This window comes from Perca flavescens, chromosome 9, assembly GCF_004354835.1.
Source record: "Perca flavescens isolate YP-PL-M2 chromosome 9, PFLA_1.0, whole genome shotgun sequence".
Lineage (NCBI taxonomy): Eukaryota > Metazoa > Chordata > Actinopteri > Perciformes > Percidae > Perca > Perca flavescens.
The window spans coordinates 1820636-1838891 of record NC_041339.1 but is presented as its reverse complement, the minus strand read 5'-3'; the positions used below and the strand labels follow the sequence as shown (position 1 = coordinate 1838891).

Here is an 18256-nt window from a genome sequence, read left to right as displayed (position 1 = left end):
TGATGAATGATGCACAAGCAGAAGGAGCTGATGGGATAACATTACATATGGGATAACAAATAGAATAGATTGATTGATACTGGCCAACGTGATGTGATAATAACATGTTGTGACTTATCCCGTGATTTGGTTCATTAAACCACTGTAATAAACAGTGGAGAAACAAGACGGTGTGTATATGTTGAAGCTGATCGATGATGACTGTATATTATAAAGTCTATCATCTGAACTGAGGCAGAGGGCTGTAATGGCATATGAACCCACATATTTGCACTTCACTGAGAGTGCAAGGCACATTTGAACTCTAGCAAAGTCTATGTAAGCAAAGGTTTGCAACCACGTAGACCCAGCATGTACTTGCCCGCCTCTGGCTCAATCGCTGGTCGACCCGGTGCCAGGTGTAAGGAGAAAATTCCAAATATGCAGCACTACATTGTTCCTTCCTTGCTCTGCTCTCAGGGTGCAGAGTATACAGCACCAGCTAGCACAGCTGGACAGTGAGAGCTGGTCGGGACGGGCAGAGGCCGACCGTGACCGGGACTTCATGCAGCTCCTGCGTGAGAAGGAGGCCCTCCTGCAGGAGCTCATCCTGGTCAGCAAGCAGCAGCACTCCCCAGAGACGCTGCTGCAACTAGAGGAGGAGCGCTGCCGGCTGGACGAGGAGGTGCAGAGGGCCCACAGCTCCCAGAGCCAGGGAGCCAATCAAAGGTGAGCAAGATGACAGTCTGCACTCAGGCACAGGCAGGGGGAGAGGGGGGGGATGGGGGGAGGGGCTTCTAGGATGACATCTGTACTTGCCTTGACACGTTTTTTTAATTTTAATTTTTTACTGTTATTACTATCAGACCTTTTGTCGAGTTAATATTTTCTTATTACTACCTCAGTATAAATATTGTAACATTCATGTTTAGCAGTCAGTTTTGAAAATACGATGCATATGCATAGTATGTACATAAAAAAGCATAGCTGCTGCATGACACACACATACGCAGTACTTTTATTCATTGTTTTCTGAGAATTTCAATTTGGTAAAACTACTATGGAAATGTTTTTATGTTTCTGTTTTTTTTTTGGGGCTTTTCCACCTTTTTCCACCAGATTTGAAATTTAGGCATAAACCTCTATGTTTATGTGCGCCTGCTCTACCACTGATTCAACCCGGCCACTTTATGTTTATGTTTTAATGTAGTTTTCATATGAGAGTTTTTGGTCCAAGAGTCCAAGAACTCCTCTGCCCCGTCAACTTCTCCACCACAAGTAGAACTTTATTATGGTTTTGATATGTGTGTGGCTTGAATATAGAAGCCAGTTGGTTTCTCTTTTTATATCACATGCACCATGTATCTTTACCATGCTAATGCTGTAGTGGTCATAAATGTAGTTGTGTCCCTGTTCCATACTGCACTTGTTCTAAGCAGGTTTTAGAGTATGTGGTTTGTTCACACTGGAAAACTGACAAAATGAAGTATAGCGAGTAACAGTCAGTATGCACTCTATACACCCAGCCTATTCAACTGGTAGCCACATTCAGCCCAGAAGCAACCTCCGAGTGGCACAGCAGAATCAGATTTATTTAATTTATATACTATATAATATATCCTTTATATTGCTTATAATAGATTGTCAGTGTGTTTTTTCTGCCAGATTTGCTCGCGGAGAAAATAGATTTAAAAAAAAAAGTACACTTTTGATTTTTGACTGCTATGTGTATGTATGTATTGAGAATGGCTTAAGTTGCAATTTGGGTATGTTTATTTCTTGCACACTAACAGTATGTTATAAAGATTAGCATAATAGTCCACCCTGTATACAGTTAGCATGTAGCATGGAACTGGGACACTGCCTCATCCACTTGTAATTGGAGGAGAAATAAGCCCAGTGTACGTCTGAGTGCTCATTTATCTTATTTAACTTAATTGAATTTGTTTTGCTTCAACGTGTACCTCATGACAGGATCCTGCAGCAGGAGAAGAGGAACACTCTGCTGAGACAGCTGGAGGAGGCGACGCGCATCACCACCTACCTTCACTCCCAGCTGAAGAGGTGCGGCACACACAAGCTTTTCTCCAAGCTTTAAACTGTTTGTTAGTGCTTCTCTGTGTCTTTTCTCATGTGTCTCTTCTCCTCTCTGTCTCCAGCCTGTCGGCCAGCTCTCTGACGGTGTCGTCCAGCAGCAGCCGCGGCTCTCTGGCCTCCAGTCGGGGCTCGCTGGCATCCAGCCGTGGCTCCCTCAGCTCCATCAGCTTCAGCGACATCTACGGCCTCCCCCAGTACGAGCGTCACGAGGTGGCTGGGGAGCCGCTAGACCCCCACCTCCGCTACTTGCTGCAACCAGAGACTGTGTCCAGAGACTGCTCCATGTTCACTTCCGACCCCTTGTCCCAGAGCAAAAGCAAACGCTCCCACGACACGCCACAGTCCCTGGCCTCGCTCTCCTCCCGCTCCTCGCTCTCCTCCCTGTCACCGCCCAGCTCTCCCATGGACACACCCTACCACTCGGCCCCCCAGGACTGCCCTCTCACCCAGATGACGGAGGAATACATGGAGCAGGCGGGCCGCGGCCTGTTAGAGGGGCTGCGGGCCCAGTCCCAACCCCTGTCACACACCGCCGTGCTGAGCAGCGAGGACACGCTCAACGCCGCCGGCGTGCACCAGCTGGACAACAAGAGCCACCGAGACAGCGGGGCTCAGGGGGCTTTCTCCTCCACAGGCAAGCGGAAAGAGATCTGATCCTTATCCCAAAGAATGAGTCCTACACGCTGACTAACTGGATGTGTTTCCCTCTCTAGGAGTGACTCTGAGAGGAAACAGCGCCAACAGAAGTGGTCGGAGGGCCAGGAGAGTGTCTGCAGGTGTGTCGGAGGATGCTCTGGCCACAGACAGCGGCGTGTTCGAAGCCTGGGGCAGAAGGTGAGAGGACATGCACACTCTCTGTGCTAAAACAGAATATAAACACCCAGCTCTCTGGAGCAACTGCGCCCCCTAGTGACAGAGGAGGAAAACTGCAACACCCCAAAATACACTTTTTAGGCAGTCGTGGTATTTGTATGCTCTTGTCCAAGTGAGATTTAATCAGTGGTGGAAGAAGTATTCAGATTCTTTACTTAAGTTAAAGTACTAATATCACACTGTAAAAATACTCTGTTACAAATCAAAGTATGTAAGTATCATCAGGAAAATGTACTTAAAGTATTACAAGTAAAAGTACTCAATGCAGAAACACATTTTAGAAACGGAAAAAGATTAAAACAGTTCCATCAATCAAGTGTTTAACCAGCTAATCCTTTCAGCTGGACTTGTAGGCCGTTATACTGTTGGTAGTTTCATTTATAATACAACATTGTATTTTATAAACTACATGTGTTTTGTGTGCAAAGTAACTAGTAACTAAAGCTGTAACAGATGAATGTAGTGGAGTAAAAAAGAACTATTTTTCTCTGAAATGTTGCAGAGTAGAAGTAGAAAGTGTCATGAAAAGAAAAGACTCAAGTAAAGTATAAGTACCTCAAATGTGTACTTTAAGTACAGTACTCGACACTACTACTACTACCACTGGATTCATTGCCATCACCCAGCAAGTCACTGCAGAAAAACAAACGAAGAAATATCCTTTTTAGATCTTAGACATAAATCGTAGAATCTGAATCATCTTAAAACAAGGTAGAAATATCACATGCACACAGAAATTGCTTATAATAGCTAAAAGAAAATAGAAACCGTATCATGCTGTTTGGGTCACTGGAGTGTAGAATTAGTTTAGGTCCAGTGAGAGAGAATAACAGTTGGTTTATTGCTTGTTTTGTCGCTCCTCCAACAGGCCAGAGGAGTCCGATGAGGTGTCCTACATGAAAGATCTGAGTGAGCCCGCCCACATCCAACTGGGACTGCTGTGAGTAAACTGTCAGTGGAGACTGTACGTGGTTGCCGTGGTTATTCCCTGTTAGTATCTAACTCCGTATTCCACTTGTTGTCGGTACCTCTTCACAGGTGGGAGTCCAGTTCTCAGTCTCTCCGGCTCCATCTATTACAGCTCAAGAATTTGAACAGGTCCATTGTGAGAGACGGCTATAAAGTGTGAGTACTTTCAGCTCTGATGATTAATTAGCAATAATTGGACATTTTGGGAAATACACATAATCACCGTTTTGTCGAAAGTTAGATGAGAAGATTGATATCCCTTCTAATGTCTGTATGCTGAACACGGAACACAGAACCAACCTCTAATCATTGTTTTCACCCAATTGTATCCATTCCTATTAGTCTGCCCTTACTGTCCTCTAACTAATGTGATTGAGACTGACGGCGCAGAGTTTGCTCGGCTCTACAGTAAATGCAATGACAAAGAACTGATGACTGACAGAACCTAATGACACCTAATTGTTCATTATATAAAGCTGAAACTTTGATTATTGGGTCATATCACTGTGATAATGCCTTGTAAAGAAATTACGTGTTCATATAAGTAGAGATTTTAATTTTTAATTCTAATGTTTAAAATACACTCGGTGCCGGTAAATGTGAGCTTCTGATTTGGTGCCAGTCAAATCTGGCAACCCTGCCTCTGAATCTCATTAGTTAACACATTATCTTGCTTGTTTAGTCTGGCACATAAGCTCCTGTAAAACCACAAGTTGTCCTTTTTATAATTCACTTTCTGGATACAAACAAACAGGATACATGTAACCTGTCAGTCAGTGAGCTTTAGAGGTGCTGGCAGGCAGATCTTGTTACCTTTGGACAGAGCCTGTTTCTAGTCTTTCTGCTATGCTAACTGGCTGCAGGCTACAGCTACATATTTACCATACAGACATCAATCTAATCATATCTAACTTTAAAGTGATGACATTTAAAACAGTGACTTGTTTTTAGAGTAAGCTACATGTACGGTATGTTAACGGCACAAGAAATTCATGCTTGATGTGAAGTTCTCTGAGTTGATGGTGAGCACTAACAGGACCAGGACCGGTAACACATCCCACTTACGTTTTTGCTCCTATCAATAAGTAGAAATCTCATATTGTGAACATTGTTACGTTGGTGTCCAGGTATGTGAAGGTGCACTTGATTCCACTGGACACCGGCAGGGCCTGTGCGTTTTACTGTTGTACGGCGTTGGAGCCGCAGTTCCAGATGAGTTTCAACGAAGGCTTCCGCATTCCTGTCCCTGCAAACGCCCTGGCGGTGTGTTCGCTGCAGCTGTCCGTCTGCTCGCTGGGACCTCAGGCTCAGGAGGAACTACTGGTGGGTCTGAACGGCTGAGCGGCTCCACGGAGACTGTAGCCGGCCCTGGAGCAATGATCCCAACAGCTCTATAACACATGTTGCACTACACTGATCTGCTCATATCTAAATTAAAGTAGCGACATGTTGTGTGTGTTGTTGCAGGGCACAGCCCAAGTGAGCCTGGCTGATTGCGAGGGAAGTGCAGAGATGGCTTACCACTGGCTGCGAGTGCAGATGCTGAGCGGGGCGGAGCTGCCCAGGCCTGAACAGAAGAGCGCCAGCCACCGCAGACACCACAACAGCCAGGAAGAGGAGCAAAGGCTCAGAGCCATGGTAAACACACAGTCATATGCTTGTTGTGTAAATAACAGCAGTGTCGAGTAACAGCACGACGCCATAAAGAGTGGTCTCCGGTATCAGCTGTTACATTGCCTATTATCAGCAACCATTCATCCAATGTTCCAAAGGCACATTCTGTTTACTAATCTGATATCATTTTAAAATGTATATAATATAGCGCCGTGTCGTCCGTGTTAGAATGTTTGTCTAAAAACCTAAAATGGAGCCACAAAAGATAGTAAATATAAAAAAAATAAACATCAGTCATAACTGAAACTGATCTATGTTGCAGATAATGAATATTTGCAGAAGTGAGATGTCTGAATTGGTTATGCTTGCATCCAGCTGTCCTCAACCAGCAGACACTGCACGCCAAAGTTACAGACATGGAAGGATGATTTAGTACTCTAGGAATTCTTCTTGTGACCCAATATCACAGGTTAAGGCATCAGTGTGCACAAGAGCTGTGCAGACAGGAAGTTAAAAGATAAAATAGGTCACAGCACTTCCTTGTTGCTAAAACGCATAAGGTCCTTCAAAGATGGTTTCGCCAACAGTCCGAAACAGAAACATAATTTTGTGCAACCGATTTCTTTAGTTCTTTCCTAGCCCTTTAATCATCTTGTGACTGCTCAGATAAGAATGGAAAGGGCTTGACTCTGAGGTATTATGAGTTAGAGAAGACTCTTCTAAATCCACTTGCTGGCACAATAGCCAACAAAGTGTCAATCCTGATGTGTTGCTATAAAAAATAACTAATTGACTGCAGTAAATTCATTCAACTGTGAATCACACCGTGCCTTTGAGAGAAATTCCTCTCCATACTGTTTCAAAGCAGCTCTTAGCCTACAGTCTTCAGGTGTGCAGCTCATTAAAGTGAGCAACTGACAGGAATGCTTCTCGCAGGCCAAACAAGCCCTCGCACCGCAGCTCCCACCCACATCCACTCCCACTGTCAGAGGAGGAATGTTGACAGTCAAAGCGTGGCGTTGATAGTTTGCTCTGTGACGTTACAGGACACCGTGTGCACTCTGCTGTCACGCAACAACACTACCACCACCCATCTGGAGGAACGGGAGGCCGAGCTGGAGCTGCAGAGGCTGGAGAAGAAGGACGAGCCGGGGGAGGCGACATCTGAGAGGTGGCGACATTCTCTGCTTGACACAAGTTCAATTCAATTTTATTTATAGTGTCAAATCATAGTTATGTTATCTCAGGACACTTTACAGATAGAGTAGGTCTAGACCACACTCTATCATTTACAAAGACCTAACATTCCTTCCCCCCTCCCCACCCTCTTGGTGGGCATCTGACGCTGCCGGTTGGAACACAGAGACACTGATACGGATACAGAGAAATATGATTCATAATAATTATAGCAGTTCGTATGTTGAACAGTGGCAATTATAGTATAAATTCCTCAATAGAAGTATGACTAGAACTAATAGTAGTAGCAGTGCAGGGCGCAGCAGGGAGTCTATCAGGACCACGGCAGCAGCTGCAACCACAATTTAGGTGCCACCCCAATCCAAGGAAATCTGCAAGGTGAGAAAACATAAGGACTCCTGGGAATAAGCTCCCTGGAGCTAAGTTAGTAACAAGCATGTCTGGGACATGAATGCACACAGATGGAAAGAGAGAGGAGCTCAGTGTGTCAGAGGAAGTCCCCCAGCAGCAATTATAGCAGCATAACTAAGAGCTGGTCCGAGGCAAACCTGAGCCAGCCTACGAAGGGTTGGTAGATGAATCTGAGAACTATGAGGAGAAGCAGAGAGAGGGAGGGGGCGCGCCGGGACAGCGGCTGCACATCCTTTATCCAGCACATCTAGGCGAACGCTGCCACTCCTCACTCCCTAACTAAAAGCTATATCAAAATTCTGTTTTGTTGTAGATGAAATGCACTTCTTTTTGCCTCCAGTGAATGTGTTCAAGTGACATGGGTGTGGTTTACAGGAGTTGGCAGGCCGAGTCTGTGGACAGCGGCTGCAGCAACAGCACAGCGTTCACGGCTCCCTTCTCAGAGGGCCTGTGTGCAGAGGGCGTCTGCATCGCCACCGGAGGGCGCTGTGAGCAGACAGCCAGCAAGCTGTGTACAGTAAAGGTAAAGGCTGTGCTCAATCTTATCCACCCACACCATAAGAAGAAGAATCGGGGGCACGGGTTAATTTCTGGATTTGTTGCAGGTGGAGAAGGCCACCATGACGGAAGGCCTGTTATCAGAACCGGTGCGAGTCCGGCCCAAAGAGAGGGGGGGTCGCTGGGGTCACGCCTCGCCATTCATGCGCGGCAGCACCATCGTTCGCTCTCAGACCTTCTCTCCTGGCGCTCGTAGTCAGTATGTCTGCAGGGTGAGTTTGTGTAAACGCATGAGAAGGAACATTGTGTGTGTGGACAGTAGGCTGTTGTCAATGTTGCTGTTGTTGTCCTTCTCTACATCAAATGACTGGTTTTCCCTTTTAGTTATATCGCAGCGACAGTGACAGCTCAACTCTACCAAAGAAATCGCCCTTTGTCAGGAACACATTGGAAAGAAGAACGCTGCGATACAAGCAGGTACAGTCTCATTATTTGCTCTCAACCTTGCACATGGAAGAGTGTTTAGTATTTAGTTTCTGAGGTGCGTGTGTGTGCGTGTGCGTGTGCGCAGCAGTCGTACCGCTCCTCCCTGGCCGAGCAGCCGACGCGTACCTCCCTGGACCTGGAGCTGGATCTCCAGGCCTGCAGGACGCGTCAGTGGCAGCTGACAGAGGAGCTGACCGCCCTGAGGGAGCTGAAGCTGAGGCTGGAGGACCCGCAGGCCAAGGACCCCACCGAGCTCCCCCACTGGGCCCTGAGGGACGAGCGCTTTCGCTGCCTGCTCAGAGAGGCCCAGAGACAGGTGAGAATGGAACAGCTGCAGTTACTGTACGAGCCACGTGAGACTGGGCCTGGCCCTGCAGCGGTTGACTCTGTTTTGTTGTGCTTAGGCCAGCCAAAGCAAGCAGGAGCAGCGCCAGGAGGAGGCGGCAGAAAGGAGGCTGAGGAAGGCTTCCAAAGAGGTTCTGCAGATGAGGGGGCAGAGCCAGAAGGAGCCCCTACCTGTGCAGACATTCAGGTCGGGATTGTCAGCTTTCACACTCTTACTCCACTGGGAATGTTAGCCTCACACCCATTTAAAGTCACAAATGGTCGTTATAGCATCTTTTGCTTCAGTAATGTGACATATTTCCAAGTGTACCCATATTCTGCCCAATTATACAAAAAATTCTCTTATGTTACACCAGTAATTCTTGGTTGTCCCCATTTTTTTCTGTAGTAAAGACATCGAGATCAACTTAGTTTTTCTCTTCAGGAATTGATTTTCCTCCGAGGCAGTGAAACACTCCCATAGGTTCACTGGGCTGCAGTGCCCATCCTAGCAAGGTTAAAGGTCCCGTGTGGCTGTAGTGGCAGAGTGTGCGCCCATATTTAGAGGCTCAGTCCTCGGCGTAGAGGTCGCGGGTTCGATTCCGACCTGCAGCACTTTCCTGCATGTCATAATCCCTCTCTGTCCCCTTTCATATCTAAGCTGTCACAATAAAGACTGAAATGCCTGAAAATAATCTTAGAAAAGTTCCTGTGTGGAGTTTCTGTTTACGTTCTGTGTTTCTCAGCCAAAACACATTGTGTGTATCCTTGAGGTGTAACACACATGATGAAGTGCATTTCTTTCCTCATAAAACCTCTACTAAGCCTGTTTGCAGTTAGATTTTTCATTTTCCAGCCTTTATTGGTGTATTGCTGCATTTCCTGTAGCGTTATCAGCGCCTGTAGATCAGTGGAGTAATGTAAATGCCGTTGGCTACTCTGGACTGTGTATTGAGTCAACCGTACAACCATGCATGGAAGTCTTTGTGCGCTTGAATGACAGCAAACAAAACATGGACTAACTCAGAAAAAACAGTGCTCCACAGGGTACCTTTTTAAGGCTACAAACAACCCATAATGCAATCTGTTTTACTAGTACTCTCCATTCAGAAATACCTTAAATAAAATACATCCACTTTTTTAAACTTAATTTTTAGAAAAAAACGTGGTCTTGTCAGTACAAAAAGCAATGACAGGGATTTAGATTTAGATTTAGAAAATACTTTTTTATTTCGTATTTATTTTTTACATATCTTGGGCATACACCAATAGATAACAGAACAATTCATACATGGTAAAAGGATTATAACATGGAAAATGCATTTTTTATTTCAATGTCTTCAAATCCACTACTGTTTTCAACAGAGAATTGTATTCATGAAATAATTTTGGTTTGCAGCAGGTGGAGATCTATGTTGGCATCTAAGACATACATTTAAAATAACAACCCTTATTTTGTGTAGCAGTGCTAATAACGGACTTTTATTTTACAAAAGAAGTCCGAATGTGCGTAAACATAATTTTTGTTTTTTTTTGTCTGCAGAGAGAAGATGGCTTTTTTCACAAGACCAAGGTTCAACATACCTCCTTTGCCAGCTGACGATGTATGAGAGCTTGCCTCTGTATTATGTGACTTAACATGAAGTATTTGTCAAATTTTATGAGCTCATGAAGTACAAAGTTCTTTCTACCAAGGGCGACACGCAGATGATGTTGAAGATTATAAGGTTTCACATTTTGCAAAAGTGTTTGTGCGTCGATTCTTACAAACATGGACACGCTAGGAACAGTTCTGGACAACAGCGCGGCGCATTTCCTTTTTGGGGAAGACGCCTCTCATAAGGAAACAGTATCTCTTTACTCCTGTATGAGTTCCTTCTGTTGTTTGTGCTTACAAAAGGCTGGAAGACGGGAACAAAAGTCGGTTTGGACAAATTCACTGTACTGTAACTTATTTTATAGTACTTTTCCTTGAAGGAAATAAAAAAAAATGCTTCCTGCTTTTTAAGTGTATTTTGTAACTTTGAACAAATAGCACTTCAATGTTTTTACATACAGTTAAATGGAGCTATTGTCTGATTTTGTTTTCTGTTACCTAATTCTTAAGAGTTATTTACATAAAATGTCACTTTGTAATCCACTTTTATTACAGATGTCATTGTCCTTTTGTTGTTATGTTATTAAAAATAATATTTCATGTACTTTTCAATATATGGATGAATATATGAAACACTGTATTCAGATTTTTTTTTATGATGTCTGTATGAACATCTGCAGTGAAGATAAAAACCATTAAACCCCGTCCTGATGCTCGGCTCTTTAATTGGTAATGTTGCACATGCAAGTAACAAACAGGATTAACGTAACACTTTAGTGCTGGGATGGATCATATTCTGCGCACACAAACATTCTTTAAATGTGTCACAGTGTTACACGTGATATTTCCTTCACCACAAACCGGTTTTGATGACCCATTTCAGTCTAAACTTGCAGATTCTTTAGAAGGCTTACCACACAGGCAGCTGTGTCAGCTACTTATTTTGATACAACATCCTGTCTGAGCCTTTCCACCCCAGCCACTAGAAGCTGAGGAGAGGCACAATGTCACCCTGCTGGAGATCTACCTCACTGCTCTCAGGCTGAATTTCTCCAGAATGCAATGAGACGAGTGGTCGGTGGTCTGATGGGAACACAAACTGTCAAACACAATCAGTGTGTTGACAGATCTGTAGTTAATAGCAAAGCATTCCTAAACCTTAACTTTTTCATGCGGAGAAATGCAGCTCTCTTTTTGAATATTGCCAACGTAGCCCTGCAGGCAGAACCAGTCCCAGGTCTCTGCTTGTCTGCGGTTAAATGTCATGTTTGGGGCCGGCATTTCAAACACTCATTTACTGTCTGTGTCTCCCAGAGGAGACGTCAGTGTAGGGACAATGCCAACACGCTATCACCTGCAAACACACTCTTCTACAGTTCTACAGTTTTAATTATAACATTTCTAGTTTTACAAGAAATCCATTAAGCACTGTTTTGGTGCAAAACAAAATGTCTAACATCACCTTTCATCTGTGGTGTATCATGGAACCATGTAATTAATTGACCAAATTACCTGTTTTTATTTTTTCTTTACAAATGAATGAGTCACATAACTACATGTTGCTCTGAACAGTTTCATTGGATGTATTTGTTTCAGTATCCTGTGAAAATCAACTTTCAGAGACCATAAACCTAAATCAGGTAATCTGTCGGTTAACATTGCAACTGCTCATGTGCTCTTTTAAGCATTCAGGAGGCCAGCACTTTGTTTACCAGTAAAAAAAAAAAAAAACATGAGTAAAAAATACATGAAAAAACACATAATTAAATAGTTTTGTCCATAATTTAATATATAAATGTATAACTAATGCTGCCTAATTCCAAGGTTGTGCAAGACCCCACAAAAAATAAAAGAAATCTAAATCTGCCTCCACTTCAAACAATATCTGCCGTGCACCAACTGTCATGAAAAACAAATTCAAATAAAATGTTGCTTTTCAGGCATCGTCTGTTAATTTTACTCTTCAAAATACGTCAGTAACTCCATCTAGTTGGGCAGCTGTTTGCATTAGATAGACACTGTAAAAAGAAAGATAATATGACTGAGAATTATCTGTCACTGTTTACTTCTCATAAATGAAAGCTCTGCTGGTCCAATCTGCAAATATACAGTCATCAGACTATTCATATCTATTTAATCATACGACACACATGCACAAGCAAGTCCCATAAAATATGAAAAATCTTTCATTTACATTCATGTCTTCAAATTCTATAAAATATGAATTTTAAATTATGCTTTTAAAAAGTAAACATTGTATTTGTCAGGCTGTGAAAGTTAGTTAACTTAGAGTAGCACCAGTAAACATCAAGCTGCCTGTGTGCCTGCCTTAAACATCAACGCTGGCACTTGTCTGTGAGTTCGGTGGAATTTAAAGGCACTAATTACACATATGCAACATATTCCAGGAGAAAAGTTTAAACAGCGCCCTTAACATCACATTTACACTCAAATAAAACATCCTGCACATGTATTCCTGTATTCAACAGTGGCCAGCAGTTCTCCAAAAAGCAAGTCCCCCACACACACACAAAGACTTCAGTCAGTGTCTTCAGGTCAGAGGTGTCTATATGGGGATGGAAACGATAGTCGGTAGCTCCCCGATGGGAGGTGGATTGTACTTCTCGACCCTCATCAGCCGCCGTAGAATGTCATCCCGATGGAGCGGCCATTCGTAAACGTGTGTGTTTTGGAGCCAGTTTGGGACGTGACACTGTGAACAGAAAAGAGCAGAGAAAGACTTATCAAACTACGGGTTGGGGCTTCAATTAAAGCACAGATATCTATTTCTAAACTTAGAAAAGATTAAATATTCCATTAGAGGGTCAATCCACAAATTCAATAAGAGATGGGACGCTTTGGTGTTTTATTTTGGAAAGCTCAAGACTCTTCCCGAAAATTAAACAGGAACTGCATCCTCCATAACTAATCCTGCTCCACTGTTTGAGCTCTCAGCACGCTGGAGTATAATGAGAAGAGCGGATGGTAAATTAGACTATATACTTGTACATCCACAGACTTCCTTTATTCTCTAAATATGTATGTATATATATCTTTAAAAAAAAAAATTGTTATATTGTTTCTTTGGTTTTATATATTTTTATTTTATGTGTGTTTATTTACTTTATCACCTACTTGGTACAATATGTAGGAAAAAGATCATTCTTTTTTCTTTTCTTTTTCCTGTATAAATATTATTTGCATAGGCAGTATATGGGGGGGGGGGGAGCAAAAAACTAAAAACAAAATGGTTGTTGTCAAATGTTTGTAAGCAATTGCTGTTGCTGATGCATAAAAAAAACAGATACAAATTTGTATTTTGTTGCTGAGATGTATTTAAAAGGTCCAATATGTAATAAATTTACTGTAATAAATCCAAAAATGACCCCAATGTGTCATCATCAGATATTAAGGAAACATGCTAAGTTGAAATACTATCTTTTCTGACAACAATGCTAATGCCAGTATTTTCTCCTTTTGAAATTTCTGTTCTGTGACGTAATGTCGGTTTGTGTTTCGGCCTGTGTGTTGGTATCAACCGCCCAGTTTGACAGCCGGGCCGGGTTGCCAGATATACCTGTAAACATGTAAACCCAGCGCGCTGCAGCTGGAACGTTAGTACAGCCATGAAAGCAGCAAACAAACGAACAGGATCAACAGAGATAGATTCTACCCGACCTAGCTTCTGAGCACGGGCTTCTATGACTGGCAATATAGCCAGCATCTACCGTTAGCTTCTCCGCTGTGCTGTGGATTCATGTCTGGCTATTGTTGTGGATGCTACGGTCTCAGCCTGGCAACCTCCGGGGGAGACGACTCTCTCCAGTATTTTGAATTTGTACTGCAGTAACTATTTTAAACACTAGCTGTCAGTATTACAGATTGCACCTTTAAAAGAAAAATCCTCATGTAAGTGACATCGTACATATGTACGGTATGCGTTTACTGGCACAGAGAATTGCATAGTCACGCAGAGGGAGTAAAGGCACATTAGAGTTCACGCTTTCTCTCCGCTCATAAAGACTAACCTTTTTAGCCCCGGGGAACACAATGGGAATAAACCTGAAATTCTTGCTTCCATTCTGGATGAACTCAGTCTGAAGCTAAAAGGGACACAGAAACAAAGAATTAAAAACGGTAAAAAAAAGGCTCAACAGATTTAAAAGGGAATATTTCAGTATCCATTTGGACTCAGGAGTGTGAACCTGTTTATGTATGTAGACGGTGTTAAAGGTCCTCTCGTCGTTCACCAGGCAGACCGGGGAGGCCGTCACCGTCTCATAGTACTTGGGACTGATGATGATGATGATCAGGTACTCTTTCTGGGTGAGGCGACAACATAACTATGATTGCTCGTCAAACGCTATCGCTGCCAGTGAACTATTCTCATAATTGGGCTACTATTAAACAGCTTTATTAAACAAGTTCGCTCTTGCAGGAAGAAAAAGAGCGCAAGAATGTGCAACAACTTCCCAAATCGGCCAGATTATTATATTATATAAAAAGTACTTCTTCTTCTTCATCCATTTTTATTAACATCAAAAGAACTGAGTGTTTTTACCTCACTGATGTACCGCTCCATGAAGTCTATCTTGCTTATACTCCTGAACTGCTGCTCAAAAATATCAATCTGAAACAAATAAAGAAGTCAGAAAGTTTGCCCTCTAACAAACACATCAGCAGCATCTATTCAATAGTTCCTAGTGACAATACATAAAAAAAAAAACTTACATGCGTATCGAAGCCGTTGTGTCGCAGCAAAGCAACAAAGTTGATGATCTCATTGACATGCTTGTCGTTGTCCGCTTCATAAGTGACAAAGACCCTCCCTGTATTTAAGAGCAATGAATATGAATGCATATAGCAGCATGGTAAAGAATCAGATTATCTGCAGACCTACTGGTCAACACTTACTCTGCTCCAGAGAGAGCGGTGTGCTATGAGGGGGGTGCTTCTCTTTAGCTGGAGGGTTGTGGCCACTGCACAGAGTTAAAGAGCATTTTAAATAAGTTAGAAACATGCAGTGTGAGTGGAGTGGCTCAGAAATTTATATATAATAATAACTCACATTTGTGTGTATCCAGCTCCAGGTAGTCTGCAGGCACCTGGATCTGAGGCAAGACAGAACAAAATCCCTTAAAGGTGTACTGCATATGATACTGTAACATGGTGAATAGAACATTAATTTACTGCTCATCATTACTTTGTGTGCACACAGTGTGTGTGTGTGTGTGTGTTAGGGCTGAACGATTAATCGTTTTCAAATCTTCAATTTTGAAAGAATGCGATTAGCTGATCGTGAAGACCGCGATTAATCAAATGTGAAATATTTAGTTGAATGTTTGGTGTAACATTTGATTTAACTTTTTCCTCTTTTCATTATTATATTTACAGTTTTTTCATAAAATGAATGCTGGAATAATTTTACATATCACAGATTGTTTACAGAAATGTCCTTTTTCTCAGTGAATTTTTCATTTATTTGTATTACTTTATTTAACATGATTGTAGAAGGAGCAATATGTAGCTAAAAAAAAGAAAATCGCAAATCGAATTGTAATCGCAATATCTGGCAAGAAAAATAGCATTTTGTTCCCAAAATTGTTCAACCCTAGTGTGTGTGTGTGTGTGTGTGTGTGTGTGTGTGTGTGTGTGTGTGTGTGTGTGTGTCAGGGTTGATAGACAGAGTAGCAGACTTACAGTACGGGCCGTAAGCTGGGTGGTACTGTGGCCAGGGGGGGGTGTTGGCCACAGGCCCCCTGTTGAAGGCGTCTGCGGGGCACTGCGCACAGAAGGCAGCTCCCTGGGGCGAGCACGTGTACGGAGACAACGTATGGTGGAACAAGTTGCCCGAAGGCGGATTGGAGAGCAGAGAGAGCGGCTGCTCTAAGTTGCTCATAGTGGTGCTGTGTCTGCCAGGCAGGGACACAAACTTGTACCCTGACAGGCCACTATCGCCAGAACAGCTGGAGTAATCGTTCTGGTTCAGAGAGGACGGCAGGCTGTTGGGATACCCCGACCAGCTGCTGGCAAAGCTCGGGTGGAGCCAGGCGCCGTCAGCTTGGCTGGGGAACGGAGTTGGCTGGCTGTACCCGGCAGGCAAGCTGCGGGGAGGCTGGTACAAGCTGGAGCTGGAGCCAGGTTCAGGGAGAGTGTGGTTGTGTTTGTGTTCCTGCTCTCTGTCCAGCCTCTGTCTGCTGAACAGGGAGTCATCAGCAAAGGGGGCGTGTTCCGGAGGTGGGCGGTGGCCATCAGAGTTGGGGGTGGAGTCTGGCTTGTGAACGACGCTTGCTTCTCGCTCCTTAGAGCTCATGGTCTCATCGTCCTCTTCAGGCGTGTTGTGGTGGTTGCTAAGGTACCTGCTCAGCTGGCTGACATGACTGTGAGCGAGGAACAGATTCATAAACATCATTAACGGAGATGACACCAAGACCACCAAGTTTTACTCTAACTGTATTTTGTAGAGTTTATCACTGTGCTCTGCTATCATTTCTTATCAAAGTGAGAGAACTACTTAACCAGCTACAGTAGTTATCTCACTTTAATAAGAAATATGGATCCATATTACCATATTTTCATTTAAACACAACAGCAAAAAGGCAGAATGTTGGGTTGTGTGCTGCATTTCATAACTAATAACAGCGTATTGGTTGTCACCTATTGGGTGCTGAAGCCGAGTAGATTGACGTGGGCAGCATCATTGGGCCTCCTCCTGCTGACATCCATGTGTTTCTGGTTTCTGCAATTTGGTTGAGGACAAGCGCCATTTTAAACAACAATTAACAAAACTGATGAGGCGAAATATCGGATTGAAAGTACAGCAGCTTCATTTTTTGCATAACATATAGAGCTGTTAAGTAAAGCAAAAACAGCCCACGCTTCTGCTGGTTGTTCTGATTCACTTGAGAGCACATTTAGTGTATGACAGAGTGTCTCCCACACAGGGGACTTTTCTCTAAATGTTTGGTGGTTAATACTCAGGAGACAAATCAACTCACAGGTGGGAATAAGGAAATGATGCCACTCACGCACAAAACAAGACTCAAACGGAAAAGCCACAAAGCTTCCAAAAGATAACATTTCTTAGTAATGACACGTTTGATAAAATTATTCACAGCTATATCCCCACTGAACTTTTCAAGGCATTTATAACAACATACACATTCAATTTTTAAAAACTCAAAACATTTCCCACAAGTAGGCCTATTCAGAACTCTGTGACCTTAATTGTCTGTTTTCAGTGAAGTTATGGCAAATGAAAAGGTGATTTTTGATCTAACAAATGCCAATTCAGACAGAAAAGTTATTGCCAGAGCCACTTTAATTATTTTTACCATAACAGACCTTAACCACATATAACTCCACACAGAGCTACTTAATATGAATGTAGGTCTATGAAACCTTCGTAGAGGTGGCTTTACCTTTCCTATAGGGCCTGCCCTGATAGTTCCTGTAAATGTAAATACATTAAATTAGTCATTAAAAGCCTCTGTGGTCGCACACACACACACTGTTGTTTGCACTTTCCACTGGGTGACTGGAGCTGACCCAGATCTGTCTCCGTCTACCTTTGATTCCGTGCTGACTTCAGGCACTTTAACATACAGGTGAAAAAAATCCCTATAACTTTTGAGGCTAATATTAGCGGTGTGTATATATATATATATATAACGTTAATAATATACGAATAATAACGTTATAAGCGATATTTTTGCTAATAGCATCTTTTCATTACAGCTCACAAGTGAAGTTTAAGGTTAAAATTGCTCAAAAAAACGTCTGAAAATAAAGATTTTATGACCATTGCTAACTTACCTGTAAGCCGGTGTTTCGCCTTAAACAACCTAGCTAAATAATACGAGTTTTGTCGAAGTAACGTAACATAAAAGGTGACATGTTGTGTAACGTTAACTTACCGTCGCTGCTGCAAGTGAACGAGTCTCTACAGGTAACTCAACCTCCGCGTGTCGACAAATTCACCATCAAAAATGTACCTTAAAAAAGAAAATATATATATATATATATATATATATATATATATTATATATATATTCTCCAAAAAATTAAACGACTTAGAAGTCAAGACAAATGTGTTGTCCTTTGCGAGCCAGATGAAAAATATTGACGCACTAGAGCACTTGGTCCTTTACTTTACCGCTGAGAAGCACCGCCCTGCTGAAGAAGCTCCCCCGGACTACCGTGTGAACATCG

At 42.9% G+C, this 18256-nt stretch overlaps 2 protein-coding genes across 6 annotated transcripts in view; one reads left to right on the top strand and one right to left on the bottom strand.

Moving 5' to 3' along the window:
• Window positions 1-10740, top strand: part of wwc3 (WWC family member 3) — a 34385-nt gene extending 23645 nt beyond the window's left edge. For both annotated transcript variants that reach the window (XM_028587866.1, XM_028587865.1), the window contains exons 9-23: window positions 460-708; window positions 1954-2043; window positions 2139-2710; window positions 2790-2910; window positions 3818-3889; window positions 3988-4074; window positions 5046-5241; window positions 5386-5556; window positions 6579-6703; window positions 7516-7663; window positions 7746-7910; window positions 8023-8115; window positions 8210-8440; window positions 8529-8656; window positions 9992-10740. In XM_028587866.1, the coding sequence (XP_028443667.1) occupies window positions 460-708; window positions 1954-2043; window positions 2139-2710; window positions 2790-2910; window positions 3818-3889; window positions 3988-4074; window positions 5046-5241; window positions 5386-5556; window positions 6579-6703; window positions 7516-7663; window positions 7746-7910; window positions 8023-8115; window positions 8210-8440; window positions 8529-8656; window positions 9992-10058 (2515 nt within the window). In that variant the 3' untranslated portion in view covers window positions 10059-10740. The remainder of the gene's footprint in view (window positions 1-459; window positions 709-1953; window positions 2044-2138; window positions 2711-2789; window positions 2911-3817; window positions 3890-3987; window positions 4075-5045; window positions 5242-5385; window positions 5557-6578; window positions 6704-7515; window positions 7664-7745; window positions 7911-8022; window positions 8116-8209; window positions 8441-8528; window positions 8657-9991) is intronic.
• A 1827-nt stretch (window positions 10741-12567) lies between these two features.
• Window positions 12568-18196, bottom strand: traf3ip2l (TRAF3 interacting protein 2-like). 4 transcript variants are annotated; one of them, XM_028588071.1, is made up of 11 exons: window positions 17962-18196; window positions 17467-17495; window positions 16703-16784; window positions 15746-16425; window positions 15114-15156; window positions 14960-15024; window positions 14777-14874; window positions 14607-14675; window positions 14251-14367; window positions 14074-14148; window positions 12568-12758 (listed from the first exon to the last, which is right to left on the bottom strand). In XM_028588071.1, the coding sequence occupies exons 3-11, from the start codon at window positions 16765-16767 to the stop codon at window positions 12612-12614; spliced, it is 1359 nt and encodes a 452-aa protein (XP_028443872.1). In that variant the 5' UTR covers window positions 16768-16784; window positions 17467-17495; window positions 17962-18196; the 3' UTR covers window positions 12568-12611. The 4 variants fall into 4 exon arrangements, with proteins under 4 accessions (XP_028443872.1, XP_028443873.1, XP_028443875.1 ...); XM_028588072.1 differs by lacking the exon at window positions 17962-18196 and adding an exon at window positions 17861-17923; XM_028588074.1 differs by lacking the exon at window positions 16703-16784.
• Window positions 18197-18256: the final 60 nt, after the last annotated feature.